Here is a 13,285-nt window from a genome sequence, read left to right as displayed (position 1 = left end):
GAGTGTGTGGCTCTCTTCTTTCCATCTCTGTTGTCCAGAGCCGGCCTGTCAGCTTCTCAGCTCCCCTGCTGAGACTATCTAAACCTGGGCTGAAACACTGTCACCGCAGGCAGCTTCTAGTGAGGTCTCCTGCATCCAGGCTTTGATCAGACTCTCCAAGAATTACACACACACCCCCCACACACACACATGTGAAAAGAAAGAAAGAAAATGACCCATGTTTGATCGTCTGTAGCAGCTCTTAAAAGCTGGGAGCATGCAGTGAGGCGAAGGACACACGCTCACACACATATAGAGAGTGAATGGTCCAGCAGAGCAGGGCTGAAGCTGGAGGATAAGAGGTCCTATCTTCAGCCCGGGGCTGCGATCACTGCTGCTGTATCAACTCACACTGTGGACAATGTGTGTTTGCTATTGTGCGTCCAAACTGCTTCAAGCTCTCCTGAGCGTGACCAGATGTTGGCATTCTGTGCCAGTTTGTTGTTATTTTAGAGGACAACTTTGAAAGTGCTGGACAAAAAAGTGGTATGTTTGGACTCCCCTCTAACAGCACAAATAGATAGTTAGCGTTGGAGGCGAGTCGCTGTGGTTAGACTCGCACTGGAAGAGCACCAGGTAGAGAAAATCAAACCTCATCAAGAGGAAAGTGGAGAGATGTGAGCACACGCTGTTTGACGGACAGATTATCTCTGGGAGCCGCAGTGCAGGAGCATCAAAGAGAAATGAAAACAGAGGAATGTGAGGAATCAAAACTTCAAGGAAAAAGCTGCTCACTGTTATTTGCAGAATGTGGAGACAGAGCAGAGGGCCACCAAATGGAGGAAGAGTGAGGATGGAAATCAAAATATGGAGGTCACAGGAGGAGGCAAAAAGGAAGAAAGGGGCAAATAAATCATCAGTGTGTGTTTCTTTTTGGGCGTGTGTGCAGTCACTCACCGGTCCTCTCAGGTCAATGAGTTCCTGTCGCATCTGGACGATGAGGTGGTCTTTGGCCATGAGGGAGCGGTACAAGCGCTCATTAAACTCTATCAGCTCACCGTGCATCTCTGCCACCTGCAGCATATACACACACAAAGAAACAAGGAAACCCACTTAAATTAATCATGCTGCGCAAAAACATTAGGTTACAGACTATTATGCTAATAACAGGCAAATAAAAATCATGTAAATACATGGAAAATAGCAAGGGAATATTAAAAATAGATTGTTATGGTTGGTTTTAACAGACAAAAGGAGGCAGAGCTCCAGGTGAGATGAAATGAAATTTGACAGCTGGACAGATTCTGGGAAAGAGTCGACCCACTGACAGAGAGTGAGGGGGTGAAACCAGTTCATATATTTAACAGCCAGACTCCTGCCAGCCTGCTAATCAATTGTCATCATCTTTAACAAACCTTGACATGCTATTATCATTGTGTGTGTGTGAGAGCTCATCCAAATATGGCCAAGCTTAGTTAGGGGTGCATAAATCCCAGCAAGTGTGTGTGTGTGTAAGTGTGTGTGTGTCTGCCTAACCAGGCTGGACAGTGCGGACAGGTCTCTGTCAGCAGACTGACAGCTGTGACACGCACTGTGCTGTATTATGGAGGACACCTGCTGTCACGGGCGCTTCGGTAGAGCGCCGTCGCAGGCTGACAGGTGAGCCGGGGCGCTGCGTCACTGTTGCTCCAACACCGGCCTTCGTGCATTAACTTTTCACATCACATTTAAATCCCACATACTGCCATCAAGGAGGAGGAGCGGCTCCTTATGTAATAATGATAATGATGGTAATAAAGTTGATGTATAGACACTTGAAACTCTTAAAGGCTTCATAAAAGAAAATAAGCCGGCTGTTTGGATGAAGCACCAGAACACATACGCAGAATTGTTTCTACATGTAGCTATGGACAACAGGTCTTTACCTCTTCTCACTGAGGGAGAGGTTAAAGCTGCAGTGTGTAGAAGCTGGCAGCATTTCACTGAACAGAAACGGTGGAAATGGGACAAGTTCCTTAAAATAAGTGTAGGATAATCCCATGAAACTTTTGTTTACTTTTTTATTAGGTTAGAAAACAGCCATGTTCGTTTACAGCAGATTTGGGGGACAAAAAGAGTGAACCACGGTATTATGAGCCTGGCCACCGATCCTGAAATCTACCTGGAAGGCAGGCTGAGAAGAAGAGAGGGGGCAGTTGTTGTTTTTACAGTAGAAGAAGACAGCGGTTGTTGTTGAAGAAGAGGAAAGTGTTTTTGATTTTTTGAACAAAAGAATTCATATTAAGATTATTTTATGATGGAGAATCACAAACATGCATCACAAGTGTAAATCCATTGCATTTTCATCAAAAAAAATTCATAAAGAAGCAAAACTGGTACAGACAACAACAACAAGGAGAGTTAACATTAATGCAGAGTTTCAGAGCTGGGAGTCATCACTGAAAAGGGTCGGTTTGAACGTCAACGCTGAAGTTGGCTGTTTCTATGTTTGAGAGGTTTTTTTTTCTATTTGACAGTCGAGAGTGTGTTTGTTGTTGGCAAAATGGAACATGAGCTATAGGAATGGGTACCTTTTGCATTTGAAATGATACGGTACCAATGCCCAAAAATACAATTTTTTGGTAATTTTAACTTATTTTATGTGGTAAAAAATATCAATATGTTTTATAATAAAGTATATTTTTCAATTTAAAACATTCATTCTTCAGTATTTAACCTTGCAATGCTGTGTTCATGTCCAGCATGGAAATCCCCTACTCATCTACTCCCTCACAGTCACAGGGATGCATTTAGGTAACTTAACATAGTATTTTTGACAGAATTTGGTTGGTACCTATAAAAGTACCTAATTCGGTTCCCATCCCTAATGAGCTAGGATTATGTGGCTATCATGAAGCTTTTTTGCTGTTTGTTTCTCCAGCTATAAGACATACCCCACAGCATCAACATAATGACATAATGATTGACAAAATGATAAAACATAAATCATGCCATCTTCAGAATCCCATTTGATCTGCAAGGGCTTCCATCGCTTAGTGATGAGATGTTTTGGTAACAGATGGGCTCATTTTCAAATCTGAACGCTCAATATCACTAAATTCCAATTTCTACACACTGCACCTTTAAGAGCCCAGTGAAGACTCCTAACATGCCCTTATCCAGTATTTATGCTCTATTGATAAGTTACATGACCTGCCACGTGGTAAATGGTCATGAATGGGCAGAAACAGGCGACAGATTACAATAAGTATCAAGCAGGCCCTTTTTTTTAACAGTGTTTCATCAGGTCAGGTCAAAATAAGCTCCAGAAGGCTCAACAGTCAGTCAAAGGATCCTTGGACCCGGTAATAAAAATAGAGATAGTGCAGTGTGGAAAGGGGGTCTGAGAAACTTGTTGGGGCTAGAGCTCAACCTTGTCAGACGGGGTTGTTCACTCTATCTCCCCCAATCCCCAATTTTCATGAGAAGAAAGGAGGGAAATATGAGAAACTGTCTATAAAGAGATGTAGGAAACAGGACAGGTAAAGCAGAGCCTGGTCAGGATATGGCTGTATCTTACTCTGCCTCCCCCCAGCTCCTCCATTTTCTTGGAGAGGACAAGAAACATGTTCCAGACATAATAAGAATAAAACCACTAATGCTTGATGGTGTTTGCAGTGAGTGTATGGAACCAGACTGCGACGCCGGTCTATAAACCTCTTTCCCTCATCTGATTCAATCCACAGAAAGGACGAGCCAAATGTGAATCCCATATAGATGCACTAAAGACTTTCAGTGAAAGGCCTTTCATCAGTGTTTGAAATTGTATAAAATTTTCTGAATTCAGTCTGTGGTAGGGGTATTGAAGCATTTTATAGCCTTCAGTTGCTATGGCAACCCTGTGTAGCAAGGCTACAGTAGATGTGTTGTCCCCAGCTCTGCAGTCAGACGGTCTGTGGGCCAGGAATTACACATCCATCTACAACTGTGAACTCACACCTGAGTGCCTTTGATTTAACTCAGAGCAAAGTTTTTAAAATGTGCATGATGCAGAGTCTTTATGTGGGCAGGGTTTAATGTGCTTTTCTACAAGTTTGTGATGCACCTGGAGAAGGGTATTCAGGAGAGCAGGGCCTGTGGTGGTGAATCAGACACAGTCGTCAATCTGCAAAGCAGCACTTATCACTGCACAGTAAGGTTACAGGGCACACACTGTGCTCTGACTCATGCTCCTTTAAGCCTTGTAATATGATTAGTTTTATACATCACTGCTTACTTAAAACCTCGCCTTCATATTTTCCATACATTCTTGATTGTACACATTTTTTTAACAGCACAGCTGGCTGAATTTGCATACTTGTCATTTTCTTGTTGTAGTCTTCACTAATTAAGTGTTAAACTTGCAGTGCACTCTCTGTATGAAGAATTATGTCAAATTTGTACAAAAACAGAGCTAACAAATTAAGGGAATGGTGTTTTCACAGGTAGAATCGATGGTAGAATAATCTGTTTGGCATTGGCAGAGAGAATTTAAAGAGTTTTTCAAGGGCCAAACACACATTCTCAGATCTGCTGCTTATCTCATAAATGCATATCCTTGCAACAAGACATCGTTTATTAGGGGGGAAAAAAAGGCTTTTCAAATATATGAAATGTATCAACAAAAATCTTAGTTACAAAAGAGGAATTATCAACCAGACAGTTGGATGGACTTTTGGGTAGGATGATTGATGGATGGTGGATGGATGAATGGAAGGATGGATGGATGGATGGATTGATGGATGGATGGATGGATGGATGGATGGATAGATAGATAGATAGATAGATAGATAGATAGATAGATAGATAGATAGATAGATAGATAGATAGATAGATAGATAGATAGATAGATAGATAGATAAGTGGATGGATGGATGGATGGATGGATGGATGGATGGATGGATGGATGGATGGATGGATGGATGGATGGATGGATGGATGGATGGATGGACAATGGATGGATGGATGGATAGGTGGGTGGGTGGGTGTATGGATGGATGGATAGATAGATAGATAGATAGATAGATAGATAGATAGATAGATAGATAGATAGATAGATAGATAGATAGATGATAGATAGATAGATAGATAGATAGATAGATAGATAGATAGATAGATAGATAGATAGATAGATAGATAGATAGATAGATAGATAGATAGATAAGTGGATGGATGGATGGATGGATGGATGGATGGATGGACGGATAGACGGATAGACAGACAGACAGACAGACAGACAGACAGACAGACAGACAGACAGACAGACAGATACATAGGTAGGTAGGTAGGTAGATAGATAGATAGATAGATAGATAGATAGATAGATAGATAGATAGATAGATAGATAGATAGATAGATAGATAGATAGATAGATAGATAGATAGATAGATAGACAGACAGATAGATAGATAGATGGGAATAATGGATGGATAAGAAGGAAGACGATGATGGATGGATGGATGGATGGATGGATGGATGGATGGATGGATGGATGGATGGATGGTGGATGGATGAATGGAAGGATAAAGTTGGATAAGATGGATTTTTTGATGGATGAATGGTAAATTTAGATTGTTGGATTGTTGGATGGATGGATGGATGGATGGATGGATGACAGCACATTTTTATATAAAATAACTTTTAGAAATTAAGAATTTCTCTTGATCATTCATTCACTCATGAACAGCCTCTGTAAGGAAAGAAAAGTTTCACTAAACAGGCTTAGCTTTCATTTGCAGCTGTTTTTGTGTCTTAATATTACTGTTTAACTGCAGCTCAGAAGTTAGGAAGGAAATAACAATAAGCATATCCCCAGGCAGGCTGTTAAATCTCTGCACTGTCAAATAAAAATTGGAGCTCTATAGGCGGTAATCCACCTCGAGCGAAGAGTAAAGACGCTGCAACAAGTCTATGAGTTCTGGGGGGCTTTCAATCCCTTGCAGCAGATTCCAGCTGTAATCAAATCTTCGCTTTTTAAGGAAAGGAAATACATACATTATAGTTTTACTTTCAAGACAGCGACAGTGGGAAATAACAGATAATACTTCCAGGAATCATGATACGGTTGAGTAGAGACCATGGACGTCAGGCTAGATGGAAGTATTAAGGCTCTGTTGATCCCCTGCTTTACCTCAGTTAAGTTTAAAGTGATAAAACAGATATACCACAGTGCTCAGATGTTGCCCCAAAACATCTCAGACTTTAGAAGGGCTCAGTAGCAGATAGAGCTGCACAGTAATAAAACACAGCAGATGATCATCCTGAAACATAAAGAGAGCAGTGCTCTCAAATCAAATATCTTAATGTTTGTGTTTCTATCCTGACACAACCCTTTGTTTCCAACACCAAAAAGAACAACCTAACACACATTTTAAGGTCAGTTTGATGGCCAAGTGCAACAGGCACATGCCAGCTCCTGTTATTTTCAAGATGCGAGAAGTCTGCCCATGAGCTGTAACTGTCCCCGACACGCCACGCGTTCATCACCTCTATTTATTTAGCCACCACATCTTTTAAATGGGACATTATAAAAAGAGGGAATTAATTTTAAGCGTGAAGAAACCCAATTAATTCTCAGTGAGAGGGAGCTAATCAGTTTGTCGTTCTCCCACCGTTTGTGTAGGTGTGTGTCTGCATGTACAGTATACTGTGTGTGTGTGTGTGTGTGTGTGTGTGTGTGTGTGAGTGTGTGTGTGTGTGTGTGCACATACTCTTAATTATACACACAAAATGTCAAAGCAGTGGTTGTGTGGTGGAGCACGAGTGTTGCCAATGTGATTAAAGAGGCAGGTCCATCGTTTCTGCTGTTAATAACACAGGGTCATTAAGATGCATGGCCTCCTTTCAGCGTTAGGTCTCTCATGGTAGACCTTACAGGCAATCGGTGTTATTACTCAGCTGCATTATATCACTCTCTATATGGTCTTTCTATAGTCAAGGTCACAGAGAGGCTCATTTCAGGGTTGCATTAACCATTATACATCTGCAGAATGAGGGCCATTAAGTGGCTGAAATCTCATTCAGCCGACAAAACAAATGAGAACAAAGGAGATTAGTGGGTGGCTTTGTGGTTATGGAGACTGAAAGAGCTAAAGGGCAGCTTCAGGATAAAGCGCTGGCTGTATGAAAAGATGGACGAGGTGATTAGTCTCCAAAGTGATGCCAAAGCATTTGCACCTCTTTTCAAACTAGTTGCAAAATGGATCTGAATCTCACCATAGTGGCAGGATGCACAGCTCTGTTAATGTTAAAAACACCCTGAAAGTTTCTGTTCTCTTTTATAGTTTTAAAGAAGACAAAATCCTTGAAGCATTAAACTGTCGGGATTCAGAATTTGAGAAAAAAGAACACAAAAAGTTAATTTTTTCTTTGTTCACTTCAAAAGGCCCCTAGCTCAAAGGAAGGACATTCTCTTTCTTCCATATTTTTTCTATAAATAATGTGACTTATTTCACATTTTTTAACTTATCGCGTCACCTCAATACCAAAGCCAGAGGCTCTGTCGAATGAGGAGAGTCACCTTGATGGCACTCACGAACCAGACCAAAGTAGAGAAACTTTTAAAGATCCGTGTTAAGCTTGGTTTATGCTTGACACATCCGTGAGGTCTGCGCAGCTTCATGCAGATGAATGATGTCATTCCAGGAGTCATTTAGCCCGGTCCTTTTCACACAGAAAATTTCCCTCTTGCACACATCTGAAAGTTTCTAACTTCCATGCGACCCAGCATGAACAAATCAGAGCTCCTATAGTCTTTTTTCATTTAAAAAAAGAGCATTTGTGCTGATAAAGGGATGTTGTTTAACCATGGGATGGAAATCTTACACGGAGCATCCAAGAGGCCCCATTAAGCCCAACAATTTACATAACTATATTTCAATCAATACGTCTAATGTGCTCTCAATTTAGGTTTTAGGAGCTAATATCTATAATTGATTAATGATGACATTCAACACTGGCTATTTGGAAAACTTCTGCTTCATGTCTCTTTTCATGGGGACCAATGTTACTTAAGGGTTATCTAAGTTTAATTACAACACCATAAATCAGAAATTCTAGGCACTCTGAGTAACAACTATAACATATCTAAAAGACCTAACATGAAAGAAAAATTCAATAGCGGTCCAGAGTAGAGCATTGGACACTGTCAGCGTGTATATATAATAGAGGACTGTCTGTCTTGGTCTTTCTTTACCCCGACTCTCTCAACCTGAACAGGAACTTGTGAGTCTTAAAGGTGATGGACTCAGTAACAATTTCATTTAAGCGTTCACAGTTTGGAGCTGAAAAGCTTTCAGCGTTAAACAATAAAAAAAAAAAATCACAGCAAACCTGACAGCTCAACAAGCCAACAAAGTAAAAGCCTGAGAGGCTGTTATTTCAGCTCAAGGCGAAAGCTTAGGGAAGTGTGGCTCAGACAGTGAACTCGGAAGGCTATCCAATGATCACAGAGAGAGAGACAAAGCTACCTGACTGCTGAAACGTAACATGGGATAACAGAACATTTAAGAAGACTGGGGGTCTATTTTGTCTGCATTTGTATCTCAAAACAAAACATTCATTAAGCACACCTGGTGGCATTCTTATACTGACGCTGAAATATTTCAATTCAGCTGATAAATGAAACAAAAGAGGAGGAAGAGCGCTAATGAGAGCCACAAAACAAGGATGTAAACACTAAAGCTTTTCAGTATTTATTTTCTTGAATCAGCTTAACAATCCCTTTAATGAGGAAGAAAGTGGCTGGTTAGGCCTGGAAGAAAAAAGTAACTCACTTTGGCAGGGAACTCTTTGAACACAACTTTATTTGTTTACTGTACTCTGCAGGGTTCCTTTAATTATCCAAAGCCAGGGCTGAATTCAGTTACACTTTGAAGACGTGATGTTACTTTGCAAACAATTAAAGTTCCCAATGCAGAATTAAGCACTAACATTTATTTTCTACATCTATTATTATATTATTGGCATATCTATCAATCTATCAATCTATCAATCTATCAATCTATCAATCTATATATATATATATATATATATATATATATATATATATATATATATATATATATATATATATATATATATATATATATATATATATATATATATATATATATATATATATATATATATTGATAGATTGATAGATATGCCAATAATATGATAATAGATGTAGAAAATAAATGTATGTATATATATATATATATATATATATATATATATATATATATATATATATATATATATATATATACATATATATATATATATATATATATATTAACTCACTGACAAAGAGCTTTTGGCCCTAGCAGGTGACAACCCCTGGTCTAAAAGCACAATGGCACAATGGCAGCACAGTGGACAACTTAATACACTTATACACCAGGCAGCCGCAAGGTTATCACCACTTTTGCTAGCTAATGCTATCCAACACAGAGAACCACAACAACCACAAACTCTACTTTTACAAAGCTTTTATAGTTTTACTTTTTGTTGAGACATCACCTTAAAGTTGATTAATAAACTCATATTCTTAGACTTCAGTCAATGCGAGTTGCGGAACAAATTTTGACAGTTTTCAATTCTCTGCCCTGATCTGTGAGCATGCAATGTGTGACATCACACATTGCATGCCAGGCTTTAGTGAGAGTAAAAGAGCCAAATGTCAAACGTAAAGGAAACAAAAGTTCAGTGCTTTGCCCCTAATGGAGTTGATAAAGACAAACGTTCCACTTATCGGTCTGCATAGCTTCTTATGTTAGCCATTCTCTGGGTAACTGAGGCAAATTGGTGCTATTTGTTTTATGCACCATTAGTACCCTGGGACAACAGCACATAACAAAAAAGTAAACAGAAAGGAAAGTTTAATGTTGTTGGATTAAAATGACTCAAGAATTCTTACAACCAACAATTCCACTGCAAAAACCAACAGCTCTGTAGCCTCATTTCAAAGAATGGATTGTTTTTTATTCATTGGTGCAATGAAAAGAACAGAATGGTATTTTTTTGTAAAAGAAAAGATGTATAAGAATAAGGCTTGGTATTTATAAGCTTAAACTTGGCAATAGAGAGTTTATGTTATCTGATAAGTAATGACTGGAGAGGTTTTTTTTTCCTGCTTTGACTGTGAATGGGGTAGATGCAGAGCCAGTTTTTGCAAACTGTTGTTCAATAACAGATACACTGTTTGGCCCGGGGGCTGTTTAAGTATGACGCAACTTTCAGCCCTGCTGCAGTCATTACGACCAAGTACCACCCAAGTGATGCTGACCGCCTGCTTGCTCACATTAACACTCCATGTGTTAAAATACACAAGGGGATGCACACAATCCCCTCCTGCCCACAACACTTCATCCTTCTCTTCTGTGATCCTCTCCCATCTTTACTGAATCTCTTTGTGCCTCTTCCTTTCCTCTCCCTCTGTGTATGATCTGATCTGAGCTGTGCCAAGCTGAGCTGTCCTGAGTTGAAAAAAAAAGAGGAAAAAAGGCTAAGGAGCCCTGGCTGAGAGGAACCCCCTCGAAAAGATAAAGAGAGTGAGAAAAGCAGAGCAAAGGAAGGGGTAATGGAGCTGCCTCAAAACCTGGTAACCTTAATTAAAGAGGACAAGCAGGATGAATGAAGAGGGGAAAATGAGGTCAAGAAGAGGAAAAGAGTGTAAAAACATGTCAATCTTAAGATGGACAGATATGGGGCAAGAAAAGGACAGAGACAGTGGGACAAGATGACAGAACAGGCGACAGCTGATGAGGTCATGTACAGTGCAGTCACTGCGTTGACCTTAACAGCATCCCCTCTGCTTTGGCTGTGGGCTGGCAATCCTTGGACTCACCCTGTACCCTGAGCTAATTCTCCCCTCTGTCCCTACAAGTCTAAAACAGCTGCTCATTCCTGTGGTGTTCCCCAGGGACCTGCCTTGGGTCCTTTGTGGTTTACCTGTAACGCACTCGCTCTTGGTCATGCTATCAGAAAACTCAACTGTTATGCTGATGATACTTCACTATACATGAATGTTTATCCAAAGTGTTCTTTCTGTTCTACAAAACTGTGTGACTGGTTTAAACATTTTTGTATATCCAAACCAAAAACTGTAAAAAGAAGGACAGCACTAACTGTTTCCAAAAGTAAAGCCAATATATGTGATGCTCTCCCCACCCTATTGTTTCATATTCTTATTTTAAGTGTTTATATTCTCTTATTTTAAGCTGTTTTTATTCTCTATTTAAATCCTTTATACATCTTTGACTCTGTGGGAGCCCCGCACAAGATTTCCAATGTAAATGTCAAATGGTTTGGATCATTAAAAAAAAGCCAGAATTCCCATCATGAAGCGCATTGGCTGAGGTTACTGAGCAAAAGCATACGACGCAGTATACTTAACAGGTACAATCTATTTCAGTTAGCACTTTTACTGAGTGAACTCTTTATATTTCAGCAGTTAGTATCTTTGCTAACGAATTAACAGTTAAAAAAGTCCAAGGTTTGATTAACTGATCCCTCCTTTCCCTCAAAACACTAGTGAGAATACATGTGATGGGATAACTTTATAAGGGGCAGGACATAAGAACTTGAAATTAAATTTTGCACATCTACCTTTGTCAATGCCAAATATGATATCCAGTCTTTAGGTATCTGAGGTTCATTCAAACATCTTAAGGTATCTGAGCAAGACCTCAAAAAGGACACAGCCAGCACTGGGTTACTCTGTAAATCTAAATGCAGCTTGTGTCTCAATCTGTGTTTCTGACTCACTCAAGCACAGCTGCCCCTAAACAGGAAGAGACGTGGCTGAGAGACAGAGGAAAAAGAGGGTGAGAAAGGACGGATATAGACATCACAAGCTGTGCTGTCCACTCTAAACTGAGGTGAAAAAAGATACAAAGAGAGTCAGAGAGAGATGAGTTCAGAAGTGTGAGCACATGAGAGCGACAGACGGTGTGATAGAAAAGACAGAAACAAGTTTATAGAAAAGGCTAAATCTGGCCCATGGCACGGCATAACTCTTTGTCACTGCAGCTTTACACAGTGAGCTCAGAGCGCGCTTGGATCACATGCTTTTCACTTCATCGTATTATTAGTTTTGAACACAACAGTGCTGACAGTGTTTGAGCACTGTCCGTCAGCTTTAATCTTGGGGTGTTCTCATCACAAGAGGATGAACACTGCAGGAGCATAAGCCCTTTGAGAGCGTGCTCTCTTCGTGTGAGGGTGCCAAAAGTATTTCGATAGATGGAGATTAGGTTCATATTCAAATGTAGGCACTTTCAGTGAACACACACTGGCAGTGTAAACTAGCATATTAAATCACAGTCAGCAGGTAACTTATTCCAGACTAAGTATTTCTTAACCTGTTTTTGGTAACATTGTGCTTCTGTGACTCAGGGAGCAAAATATACTGAATTACTTTTCTGCTTCATATGAAGCAACTGTAGGAACCAGTGCACTACCAATGGATCAATGGATGCCTTTTTTGGGATCATCTGATACTGAAAGGCAGCTACCATCTTGGAGATGGGTTCTCTGTCATGTTATCATGTAATAATGTGTTTTAAACCACAAAATGCAGACTTTTGTAAAGTTGTTGTCAATGCCAATGCTAAAAATAGGTCTGAACAACAAGTGATGTTTTCCAGAGTAAAGATGCTCAGTTTATTTGAAGTTTGGTTTGTTTGCTATAAGGTAGCTAGACAAGTATTTTTGATTGGTTGGTTTGAAGATTGGTTTGAAGGTTGGTTGGTTAGTTTGTAAAAAGGTTAGTGGGATAGTTGATTTAATGGCTGGCTGGCTAGTTAGTTACTTCAAAGGCCGTTTTCTTGGTCAGTTGTTGAGAAGGTTGGTTGGATAGTGCAAAGAATTATTCAAGGCCATCCTTTCCATTCACTTTTGGACATCTACCTTTGGTCTCCTTAAGGTGCCCGTGGTTACTCCAGATGTCTACTAAATGTCCATTCATGACATCCACAGTACCTCTGTACAAGAGCTACCAATAAAAAGAAAAAAGGTGGTGAGGTACTGTGAACTTTAGAAAAGGATGTTCTGAAGCTGTCAAAAAAAAAAGTCATTTGGAGGAACACTCTGCACCATAGAATGTAAAAAAAAAAATCACATCCGCTTGCCTGGCTCAAAGTGAGGTCTCCACAAAAACTGCTCCCCCTGGTGGCTGGCTGGAGTATAGGTTAAAAAATCCGGCTTTCCAGCCATTCCAGATGGGCCGTGGTAAAACTTTAAAAAAAATTAATACACCTCTTAGAAATGTTTCTCACGTCCGATTGTAGGTAATTTGGTTTGA

The 13,285-nt window shown here is 39.9% G+C and overlaps 1 protein-coding gene across 2 annotated transcripts in view; it reads right to left on the bottom strand.

The window, feature by feature from the left end:
- snx29 (sorting nexin 29) overlaps positions 1-13,285 on the bottom strand; it is a 184,891-nt gene that overhangs the window by 63,989 nt on the left and 107,617 nt on the right. For both annotated transcript variants that reach the window (XM_074663546.1, XM_074663547.1), the window contains exon 16: positions 937-1,053. In XM_074663546.1, coding sequence (XP_074519647.1) covers positions 937-1,053 — 117 coding nt within the window. The remainder of the gene's footprint in view (positions 1-936; positions 1,054-13,285) is intronic.

Source organism: Halichoeres trimaculatus, unplaced genomic scaffold (genome assembly GCF_033239565.1).
Source record: "Halichoeres trimaculatus isolate MK-OKI-2021-1 unplaced genomic scaffold, fHalTri1.1 fHalTri1_scaffold_23, whole genome shotgun sequence".
NCBI classification, from domain to species: domain Eukaryota; kingdom Metazoa; phylum Chordata; class Actinopteri; order Labriformes; family Labridae; genus Halichoeres; species Halichoeres trimaculatus.
This window is presented reverse-complemented; position numbering and strand designations above follow the sequence as displayed.